At 36.1% G+C, this 12,310-nt stretch overlaps 1 protein-coding gene across 15 annotated transcripts in view; it reads right to left on the bottom strand.

Annotated features, from left to right (window-relative positions):
• FAM13B (family with sequence similarity 13 member B) overlaps positions 1 to 12,310 on the bottom strand; it is a 100,864-nt gene that overhangs the window by 18,404 nt on the left and 70,150 nt on the right. For 10 of the 15 annotated variants that reach the window (XR_010380369.1, XR_010380370.1, XM_010981891.3 and 7 more), the window contains 8 exons: positions 11,293 to 11,357; positions 9,092 to 9,140; positions 8,532 to 8,679; positions 5,723 to 5,788; positions 4,101 to 4,311; positions 3,335 to 3,464; positions 2,134 to 2,215; positions 247 to 476 (listed from right to left, as the gene is read on the bottom strand). Coding sequence is in view for 13 of the 15 variants with exons in the window: in XM_010981891.3 (XP_010980193.1) it covers positions 247 to 476; positions 2,134 to 2,215; positions 3,335 to 3,464; positions 4,101 to 4,311; positions 5,723 to 5,788; positions 8,532 to 8,679; positions 9,092 to 9,140; positions 11,293 to 11,357 (981 nt within the window). In the remaining 2 variants the exon portion in view is untranslated. The remainder of the gene's footprint in view (positions 1 to 246; positions 477 to 2,133; positions 2,216 to 3,334; positions 3,465 to 4,100; positions 4,312 to 5,722; positions 5,789 to 8,531; positions 8,680 to 9,091; positions 9,141 to 11,292; positions 11,358 to 12,310) is intronic. The other 5 variants (XM_064484308.1, XM_064484307.1, XM_064484304.1 and 2 more) reach the window with 1 other exon arrangement.

Raw genomic sequence — 12,310 nt, forward strand, 5'->3', positions numbered from 1 at the left:
AAGGCCAGGATTCAAACTCAGGTATGTTTCATGCGCTTAACATACTCATCTTGCTAATTACCTCCAACAGAAATGAACAGATTGCATTCTAGGTTTTTTTAGTTTTATTATGACTCAGGTACTTCTGTTGTGCTGATAATAATCATGTTTCTGTATCAGCAGAATACCTAGACATCTTTATGCCACGATTGTAATTATTTCAGGGAAACTAAAGGCTAGTCTGCAAAAACTATAGCTCAAGATTACTTTGATATCTTCTGGAAGACATCTCTCAACACGTTTTTCTTTCAGTCTTTTCAGAATAAGTTCAACTGTTGCTTCCTTAGATGGCTTCTTCTCTTTCTGTATGATCCTGGATTCATCTTCATTCTCTTCATCTTCATGGTCTAGAGAAGAGCCAAAGCTTTTTGGAAGAGTGTTACTACGTGGACGTGTCTGAGGTACAAATTCTCCATCAGAGCTTTTGTGTTTTGCATCTACATTTCAGAACCAAGAAGACAGATCAGTAATACTGATTTTAGTTAAAATACAACTAGGTCAAAAGAGATGCGAGATGTGCAAAAGTAAAGTATGTATCAACAATATACAAGGTTCAGATACTTCAAGGTCACATGAAATATTTATATACAGCAAGAGAACTATACTGTTTTTCTTTCAACCAATACTCACAGAAAACTTACTGAAGTAAGGTGCTCTCATGAGCATACAGTAGTAAACAGACATGGTCCCTGTTTTCACAGAGCATATATTCAGGAAGTAAAAACCAAAAACTAAGCAATCAGATTCAGAAACAAAATAATTTCGAAGAGTGGTAAATGCTTTATAGCACTTTTATCTTTATATCTTCTTTACAGAAGAGAAAATAGAATGATGCCACAATGTTAAAGGAGTGTGCTTTGTGGAAAAGCAACTACTTGGGATGGAATTGACCAAGAAGGCCTTTCTAAGATGGTGACATCCTAGTTGAACATGGAATAAAAAGGAGCTAATCTAGCAAAGAAGATTTAGGGGAAGAGCATTCCCCACCAACTGAGGCAACAGCTAGGACAAGGGCCCTAAACAGTGACATGTTTAAGGAAGAGAAAATGAGAGAGGAAAGGGATAAAATGGGCAAAGGACAGAATATAAAAGGCATTGAAAGCCAGAGTAAGGAGTTTGGACTTTACTCTAAGTGGGTAAGGGAAGCCCACTAAAGGGCTATGAACAAGATAGTAACACAGTTTTTTTAAAAAAGATAATTCTGGTAACCATGCAGAGAATACACTGTAGGGCAATAGAGTGGAAGAAAATTGGGAAACTAGTTAGTAGGCTAATAATTTAATGACAACCATTAGTAATACATTCAAGGTAATGATTTTCACCAATGACTGGAAACTGGTATTAAACAAGGAAATTTTTAACAATTGTAGAGGAAAATTCTAAGTAGTTGGAGAACTTATTTAGCCACAAGAATGTAAACTCAATGACAATAGGGACCCTGTCTGTCTTGTTCACTGATATAACCTCAGACGTCTTCAAGTACTTGGTACTTACATACTAAAATTTTTGCTGAATAAATTCAAAGGAATAAACCAAAATGTGATGCTCCAGATTACAAACCCATACTTGGTAAAGATGATTTTAAAAATATTAGCAATTATTAAAAAGCGTACTCATTGAACACCCACAAGTAAATATACCTTAGCAACTGCTGTAACTCCAGTAACACAAGACCTAGTTTGTAATTCAAGATGGCTTACAATTTAGTCTTTGTAGTATACACAGTTGATCATGATTAGATATTCCTAATCTTGGATGAAATGCCAACCAAAAATCCTTAATAACCAGAAAACTCAGAACTGCTTAATAGTTTAAATATATTCCAGATAAACTTCATAATATAATACCATCTATGAATATACAATCTGGAGCACCTTTCAAAAGACTATTACTAATAAAAGCACAGAAAATACATTTGGAAGAATATAATACAGTATTGCAACTTTGACCATAAGTAATAAAAGAACAAAGGAAATACTAATTTTTGCCAGAGTCCAATGTTTAAAATTATTAAAAATTATACAACTCTCAGACATATTATTATAAAGAATATTTTAAAATGCAAATATATTAGAAAAGTGGCACATTTTATACCTTTAATTTGCTTCCGCAGTTTGGTAAGCTCTGTCATCCATTTTAATACCTTTGGATTGGCTGTAATATCACTGTAGGAGGGCTGAAAAATTAAGAATACAGAATCACTGAATAGACACTCATCAACCCCTACTCTCTCAGCTTCCAGGTGTTTCAGCTGCAGACTGTGCGAAGTTCCTCTCTGGGAATTTGACTTTGCCCAAAGGAGCTGCCTGGCCCATCAACCCCTCCTCTGGAGCAGCCCACACCCATGACTGGCTGATGTGGAACTAAAAGGCCTGGCCCCCTCGTCTCAATTCAGGTCAATCCTGAACAGCCATTCTAGCTTGAGACCCTGTGGAATCAGGCTGAGGCCTCGAATGAAACTGTATCAGAGGTCTACTTTCTCCTCTATTCAACTCTGCTGGCCTCACTCCTTACCGCTATTGTTCCCCCTAAACACTCCCCCAGAAATCGGATGCACTGAAATCTGTTTCAGAATGCTCTCCAGATAATCCAACCTAAGACAACTCTATGACAATAAATCTACTCATAGATTGACACTGTTCATTCATAAAGCTAATATTTTAACAAATTTGTTAATACCACAATAAAATTAAGATGAGAAATTCTAAAAATAGAAACAGAACCATTAAAACCTCTGTGGGTAAGCAATGGTTATTTTAATTTAAGCACAAAGAGTATTTTACAGTTCCAACAGCAGGGATTTCGCTCAATCCTCATCTCATTTTACTTTAAGTAGAAAGGGCAAGATAAGTAAAGCTCTCTTGGAGTAGGGTCCAGCAACTGCCAGAAGCCAGATTTTAATGTCTTCTGTTTCCAAGTACACGGCTTTTCCCACTTCACGTGTTCTAGTTATTAAATACCTCACCCTTCCACCCCAACCCACCACCAATCTAGGAATTTGTGGTTTTTGAGGGAGCAGAAATAGCATTAAAGTGTGTAAATGTAAAATATTTGCTTTAAAAATTCTATAAGCTGTTTTGCCAATGGAAATGTAAAGATGTAATGGTGCACCAGAAAGAATCCTGGTCTGGAATCAGGAGACTAATGATCTATATAAACTCAGATCTATATGATCACTACTTCTCTGGGCATCTCAGATTCATTGTCTCTCCCAGGAAACAGACTAATGCACTCCCAAGTACGTCCTCACAGTTCCGAAAGATTTACCTCACAACAGGCAATGCTACAAACTTACCTTGCTATTTCTTTCCCTTTCAAACTGTTCCTCAAATTGTCTGATTTTTTTCTGAAGTTTCTTTACCAACTGATATGGTGTTCTGTCTTCTCTTTTTTCATCTTTTGAACTAAAAGATGATCTTCGAATCCTGAATTAGAACAAGAGGCAAACAGTTAAATTTTCCAGTTATCAACATCGTATCTCTTATTACCCTGACATAACACGATAGTATTACCAAGAACTATATCTTTAAAGTGAAATTAAATCCCTAACACTAAAGAACAGGTAATAAAAAGAAACTTAAATTATAATTTTACAGACCACAAAATTAGCTAACACAAGAGGGGATGAAAACACTCTATAATCACTCAGAAGTTGTTTGGGCAAAGGCAGAGAAGAAACAAAGACACCATCTAGCAGCTTAGAGCTCTTCTGGTGTTCAAACAGCGAAGACAAGATGTTAACATTCAGAATCAATATAATTTCAAGTTTTGACAACAAAAATATTTGAGATTGGTGAACTCCACTTGTGGCTCCCCTTCCAGAGTTCTATGTATCAGTCACGAACGAATAAATACACCATAGGGAAACGACTATTAGAGAGCAAACCCCAAATATCTCAATGAATTCAGAATTTAGGGGCCCCCACAATGAAAAATTACAAAAGCGTCTTCATGAAATTGGGGAGAAAGCTGTCAACTTCAGGTATGGAGGATTAAAATTTCTCAAAGGACCCGGGTATGTAAGAGGAGTCACCTCTCATAAGAACGTAAAAGTCATATACCTAGCAAAAGAAAGTGCTTTAGACGAGGAATCCAACGTTTCTGGATCATGGAGGAAACGCTGGCTTTGCCCAAAATCTAAACTACGGTGTGATAATACTGGAGGACAATCCTCTTCCAAAGGGTGATGATTCATTCTTCCAGCCTGTGGAGAGAGCTGAGCTTCTCCAGACTCAGAGTCTTCCTGCCAAGACTTAAAAGCAGGAAATGGCTCTGCAAAACAAACACAAAGAATGGTACCATGGGTCTCTTGGTTCCACATGGAAAAAAAGTCACAGTATTAGCTATATGTTCTTTAAATCTTTATCATTATGTAGTAGTTCCTGTAACGTTTATGGCATACTAGGATCTTCATAAAGTCTACTGTAGTTTTTTTAAAACTGTCTGAGCTTCATTTTTCAACCCAGAGTTCTAATTTCACATAAGGAGTTATACTTTAAAATTTCTGAACCCAGTCACAAAGAAAGAAGGGACACTGTCAAGCTCTTTAAAATTCTACTAAACATTATTCTTCAAGTAGGGGAAAGTCTTCATGTAGAAAGAGTGGACACTCAGCAATCCTTAGTTAGGAATTAAACTTAGCCAAATGCTACCAGGTGAATAAACCGTCCCTCCCTGTCAAGTGGCTTTGTGAGGAAGTGGAAGCTATTCTGCATGCCAAACAGAACACTCACCAAAGGAGCACTTGAATTCCAAAAGAATTCTAGTATTTCCAAACAAGCAGCTAACTCACCTGACAGTTTCTGCCTCTAACATTAAACTGCAGTGGTTATTTTCTGTTACAGGATTCCTGTATATGATATGCATTTTAATAATTAAACACCCAATAGTATTACCAAGACAAAATTTGACAGCCTTCTTAATAAGCACATTTATTTGATTGGAGTTATCCTATATGTTCTCAAATGAACCCATGTTAAGATATTTGATGTCTCTGAACAAATAAGGTTTGATTACATACAGAACACATACAGATAAACACAGAATCCACAAATATACTCCAAATACAAACTTATCTTCAAGCATCACTGGAGTCGAGGGGCAGGGAGGAACTTTTCCATCTACACATTAACTTTATACATAACTACAGTGTAAAACTGTGATGCTCTGGCTTTTAACAGTAGCAAAAATGAGTTAAGTATTTCAGGATGCAAAAATGGCTTGACAGTGTCAAAAATCAAGAATGATGTTTTCTTTTTCTTCACACAATAGCTAAGGATTGCTACTTTAGTAACTTGGTTTAACTTTATGCATTAGCAATTTAAAGCATTTTTTTTCAGGGTATTAAGAACATAATTTAGTTTTTAAAGCCCAGATCAATCTGATAACTAAAAATTGGGTACAAAGCGTGCAGTCCCACAATAAACCCACCAATAAAGTGATTTTCAAAGGAACCCTTGTACCTGCTTCCCAGCAAATAAGTAACTGGCAATAAACATTTTATGAGAAATCTCATTTTAAGAAAAGAGGGAAGAACAAAATAACAAAATACTTTCTGGGTATCGTTTTTGACCCAGAACAGTTTTCCTGATATATGGGAACAGCAGGAGAAGGGCTAATAAAAAGGCAAACACAGTGAACCATAAAAAAGCAAAAAAGCTAAACTATGGTGAACCATACTTACCCTCCCCATCTCTCTGCAGATGCATTGTTTTGAAATCAATGAGGGGAAAAGTGATAGGGCATGACGCTAATAAAATGGAAAAAAATGGCAAAAAATACTAAAGTGAACACACAGCACAGTCAGAACAAACCATACACATAACTAACACAAAGCCAAAGATACCAAAAACATTTCCCTAAAACTAGTTAGGCATTCTGCTCAAAAACTTTATTCAAAGAAATTACTACTAACCAAACTTTAAAAACAAACACAAACATACATTTCCATTTCAGCAAGCAAGGCAAAAAACTCAAAATAGTGCTGTTCTACTAAAACTCAAACATAAAACTGAAGAAATGGAAACTTAACCAGGTACTGTTTGAAGCTTTTCAGTATAATTGATTAGACAGAAAGCTATTTCCCTTAGTTTGCTCTTTGAAAAGATCCTACTGTATTTTACTCAAGAGCCAGCAGGAGAGAATCTGAAGAAAAGATGTTGTCCACTTCCATTAAAAGCCAAGATCTTTGGATGGCTGCTACAAATGCATACTGGTGGCAGACATGTGCTACCTGCTTGCTAAGTGCACTCTGCTGACTATCCTTTGAACAATACAAAAAACCAAACCCACCACATACTTAGGAAGAATGAGGTGGGCCTCTATTTGGAGTCACCCTACTTCTCTATTAAGAGTCACATCAAACAGGGTATATCTCTGATTTCAAGGTATATAGGGTCTAAAGTAAATTGGCCCATTAAGGAAGACTATTATTTTGAATATCCTAACTCCCACTTGTAGAAAATCAATCTCTGTATTGTTTGCAAAATTAGAAAGAACAACATGGTCCACTAACAGCCACTCTCTCAAGCACATGCAGGGTTCATGGCTGAGAAGGTCACTCAGATGTCTACTGCTGCTGGCTCTATGAAAGTAACTGACCCTTATTCCTGGGAGAGCCAGTAGGAAGCCTACATGGACTTGTCACAGCTGTTGAGCCAGGTAGCTAAAAGAACAGCTCAGGCACTGAAAATCAGGGATCAGTAGTCCATAGTTAGTTTCTTTCCCTATCTACTAAAGCTGTAAAGAGTGGATTCTAGCAAGGCAACAAAGAGAGCCCAGCATCAGGTTCTCTTTGGGGAAGCCTCCAGAAAGCTGAAGCTGGACAGAGAACTTCCAATTTCCTTGATAATGGAAAATAATTGGTCATCTATGCTTAAAACTTAAGATCAAGACCCAGGCCAAAGACAGTGAAGAGCTATTTATCTGCATCCTCCAAGGGGAAGAAGCATTAAGTTATTTGTCAGAATCCCAGCTTCATCTTTCAGAGACTCCTTTCCTACTGCAGCTCAAGGGATACTCTGTTGACCATCATTCCTTTTCAATGTCTATGCCGGGATAACTAACTAAAACGGACATTTGATATTCATTGCCACCAGTATGCTAATGTATCCCTTAACTCTGGGGAGCATCTTCATAAATTCCAAACAGACTGAATCACCCAGAACAAAATAAATGGAAGGTAACTTCCTGACTAAGTCTAAGTTAAAACACATAATATGCCACTGGGCAAGCCAAACAACTAGACCAAAAAAAAAAAAAAAAAAAAAAAAAAGAGGTGGGGGATGTGTAGAGAGACAGCAGTAAAGATTAGCAAAGACAATGACTTGGTTGGGACTTTTTTAAAATTGGCTATACCTTAAAAATAAAACACTCCAATTGTGATCAGGTGAGTAGACTTAAGGTGGCAAGAGGAGTCCAAGGTATTGGCATTGCAATTTCTCGTTACTGCCACTGTATGTCATCAGCTAACTTGCCAAAGGTGAGATAACCAAGGGATCATCATCCAAGTGAACAAATACATAACTTTAAGATTCCTAAGTGGTCTCCCTATCTCTTGACAAAGGAAGGTGTTCGATCTAGAGGATTTCTGGATCCAAATTTGCTGCTTATTTCCTCTCCTCACCCACAACATTTTATTTGAAAGTTTACAAATACACAGCAAAGTTCAGCATATTTTACAGTGGACATCCATATACCACTCCCCTAGATTCTATCATTAACATTTTACTATACTTGCTTTATAACATTTTCCACCCCATTAACCATCTTACTTTTTTCATGGATTTCCAAGTACACTGCAGCTATCAGTATATGTCCCCCTAAACACTTGTGCATGCAAATCAGTCACTATAGTTTCATTATTTAGTTTTTGCTTCTTTTGATTAAAAAAAATTATATACAATGAAATGCAAGCCTTAAGTATGCGTGGCTGAGTTTTGACAAATACAATAAACACATATACCTACGTGGCTTGCATTTTAAAATTAAAATTCCTTTCCCTTGTAAAAATTGTTAGGACACTACTCCCATACCTTCATAACCTAACACAGAGATACAGAAATACGGTACTATATTTGCTTACAAATATCCTTGAAGATAATTTTTTTTAGTGTATTCCTGATCATAAAAGGTAGCTATATATAAGCCCTCTACAAAGTGTTGAGATCCCCAAGCCCTAACATACTGAACTTTCAAAGAATGGAAGATAGTACCTGGTTTAACAAGTAACAAAAGTCTACCGTTGATTTTATTTTCTTAATCAGTTTTAACATCCATCTTCACAGTTAATGGATCAAATAAGAACTTCCATTTTAAATGAGATAGATGCCCCATAATTTCATTAGTACATCTGAGTAAAAATACTCACTCTTACACGAATCAAATAAAAATGAATAAGGTTGCTCAGAAAAGGCAGTAATCTCATTACTGCTCTGGATAATTTCCATTACAAATAACATTATCAGGAAAATAATGTGTGTGGGTAAAATTACCTTCCCATTTATCACCATCAGAAACATTCTTCAGGTCTAAATGTGGAATTTGGACACATGCTGCTTCCCCTTGAACACCAACACTTTGACCTCCTGGCAGTTCTGATTCAGTGTTGGCATTCAAATCACATATCTTGCTACTTGAACCCTGTATTTTAAAATAAAGAATGCATTTCAAAACCAAGAAGCTTTTCACATCCAGCTTAAGGACAACTAGCATATATCCTCATGTAGTCTTCACTAGTTTATTGTGCTTGTACAATCAACTGTCCCATTCCCACCATCCAAACTATTTTCAAATATGAATTTGCAGTTTTATAATATATATTACTGGAAAACCAAGTTTGGACCCTAGTTTAAGGAAACTGTTTTCATAATCACATTTCTTATAAACAAAAGTGGCAAATCAAATGGCTGCATAACTGTAAAACATTTGGTAGAAGTATTATATGTAAATGTCCTTTAAACCTATTCAACCCAAGAGTTAAAGGCTAGATACAATAACTAGTAGATTAAACCTGGTCAAACTTTAAAAACCATAAGAGAAAAATAATTCTTACCAATATCAAGTGTGACAATTTATCACTGTGAAATGACAAATATTCTTTCCTAGAAATACAGGTAAAGTTATTAGGCTTTTAAGAATAAATAGGATACTCTCATTGCATATTTCTTACCTAGATTCTTCTCTTCCCCACAGTTAGCATTTACAAAGTGAGAGAAGAAAGTGGCAACTGGACATATGCGCATTCTTTGGAGCCCTATATCTGAAAATCACACACTACTGAAAAGATCCACAGAATCAGTTCAGGTTTAGAAAAATTAAGTAACAGTCGCCACCCCCTACACACACAGCCACATCCCAAGAAGAAAAATATTTTAAAAGGAAAAACATACTCCACAATAAGCAGAAACCAAAAGACTTGAACATATAATGGAGAAAATTTTGTAAAATAAATATTAATTTTAACCAAATAGCTTTATTCTCCCCAACTCTGGGACTTTTTTTTTTTACTTTTAAAGATTTGCTAAAAGCATGTCTTAAATTTTAAATCTGATAGTGTTCTATTACAATCAAAACAAGGTTACTACCTCTAAACCTCTCTTTCCTCAAAACATAATGGTACTAGGTAAAAGAAATTTTATAAAATCTCAATTCACCTCTTATTTCCGTAGAAAAATTAACCACTAGCTGTTACAAATGGTCTCTACCTATTTGACCAGTCAACACAGCATCCAGAATCACAGCAGGTTATCAATATGCTGACTGTGGGAAAGTTCTCCCCAAAGACATGATGGCAATTTTCAATGACACATCCAGGTGCTGCTCCTACCCTGCCATAACAGTGTGCACTCAAAGACAGGTCTTGATCTAAATATGGCAGGTCATCTCCTTATATACATAATTACCTTATTCTTGCTGACCATGAGAAACAAACTAAAATTCGTGGCAAGAGAAGGCCCTCCTTCACTAAGAGTGGGAGCAAATCGTGGGATGAACTAAATTTTACCTTAACAGACTAAAAGATCTAATCATCTAAATTTGAGAAATATGAGTATTAAACATGCAAAACGTAATCCACCTAACTAATAAAATCTTCAGACCTAAAAGCAAGTTTGCTAACCTATACACAAGTTGAAGAGAAAAGAGTTTTCTCCAAAAAAGACTGAGTCCTCACTAAATGGACCCTTATTGTTCTACCAAATCCAGATGTCATCATTCCGGGGAATGCCTGTTAATGCTGTTAATCTTATATCTTCAGCCCATAGCTCCAATATACCCTGGGCTGGAAGAGGATCATTCCTGCCTCCTGAAAGGAAGCAAAAGGAACTGCTATAAGCAGGAAATCTGTGGACCTGCAGAATATGGGGATGCTCCAGAGACATGGCTCCAAAGAATTTATTTACTCTCAAAGAACAGGTTTCCCACCCACAATTAAGAGAGACAATGGCATTAATGCAAGTTTATCCTTGCCAGTGGCCTATCATCAAATTAGTAACACTGTTTGGGATTGCTCAGTATTGACAATCCAGTCTACAACTTCATTACTGCTGTGTTTTTAGAATATCCAATCATCTTTCCTAAGAAAATTATAACACACTTCTTGGCAATGTCTTAAAGAATCATAAAAAGAGTAACAACATCCAAAATCTACTTTAAAACATTCTAGAAAGCTTATGTTCAAAGGGACTCTATCAAGTGTCTATGGAGATTATATGTGGCTGAAATACTCATTGTCTTAAGGATCCCCTTCCATTACTGCTGGCCAAGGACATAAACAAGCACCAACTGCATACAACTGAACTGGAATACTGGGACACATGGAGGAGGAGTTGGGAGCTTGAAGCGGAAGAAAAACATCCCGTACATATTTGTTGACACAAATATGTTACAATCTTTCAATTAGTTATCCATAGTTCCAAGACTAAGAATTAACTCACTGAAAGGTATCTTCAGAGTTATCAATAAATTCCCAACTGGTTCTCAAATCAACCGAAAGTTTTAACACAGGAAGGCAGTATTCATCCATTTGAATGTTTTCCAAATTATTAATGTCTCTCTGAACCTGCATTCACTCTGAATACTTATGGACATTTCACATGCTTTATACTTTATACATTAAAACAAGAAGTTTGGGTTTTTAGATCATCTAAAATGTATAATGGATAGACTCATCTGAAAAATTCACCCCCAAATCTGTTAAGAGCTTCAGTTCTCCAAATGAGTAATTAATTAGCAACAACAAAAAAAAATGCTTACCTCTCAAGACAGCCATCTTCACTGTCACCACGGTCACTGCATGGCTCTAATAGTATACCTACAGACTGAAAAAAGAATACACCACTGGAGTTCCCATCACTTACATATGAGCGGAAGTTTCTGATCTAAATTAGGACACTAGATTACAAATTGGTCAAATACCCCTCTTTAACATCATTCATAAGCTATAGGTGCTAGCATTTCTTTCACAGAGTAATTTATCTTCCTCAAAACCTGAGTCGTGTGTGTGTGTGTGTGCATGTGTGTGTGTGAAATGAGAAGCCTGCACTTCTTGCTACCCTATTAGGCAATAGGTACTGCTACTGCTATCATATTCTTTTTCCTTCTTTAGAATTCTCTCCTCTAAAAATGATGATCTGCTACTTCTCTTTCTCCTCAGCCATGAACATACAAGTTGGTAACTTCCTACCAGGTAACAGAGGAGTCATATAGTTCACCAGATCCCTTTATTAAATATATTTGAAATAATAACTCCAAACCTCAGAAACACATGAGAATGTTCCCCTCTTTCCAATGGGGGCTCAGTAATTAGTCACATCATCCCATGCCTATTCCTCTTTAAAATACCTACCGAGTCTAACACAAATGACCTGTGCAATACTACCAATTATGTAAACTTTTTAGTGTTTTTTGATGATCACTTCTGAAGTAAAAGGTTCAATCTTCTTAAGAAACTACCACGTGCAGTTTTGTTTAATATGAAAGACAATCTGTAATTACCTGAAAAAAATTATTAAAATGCATCTCTTTTCCAACTATGTATCTTTGGGAGGCTACATTGTCTTCATATACTTTAAACAAAGAACATATAGCAAAAGACAGACTGCAGAAGCAGATATGAAAATCCAGTTTACTTCTATTAAGTCAGACAGATGTTAATAAGATTTGTAAATAAGTTTAGCAACACCACTCCTCAAAATAATTTTTTTAAAAAGCTGCTTTTTATTAAGAAAACAAAGCAACCTTATTTATGTCATCTTGAGTAATTTTATTATGT

The sequence above is a fragment of the Camelus dromedarius genome, chromosome 3 (genome assembly GCF_036321535.1).
Source record: "Camelus dromedarius isolate mCamDro1 chromosome 3, mCamDro1.pat, whole genome shotgun sequence".
Taxonomy (NCBI): Eukaryota; Metazoa; Chordata; class Mammalia; order Artiodactyla; family Camelidae; genus Camelus; species Camelus dromedarius.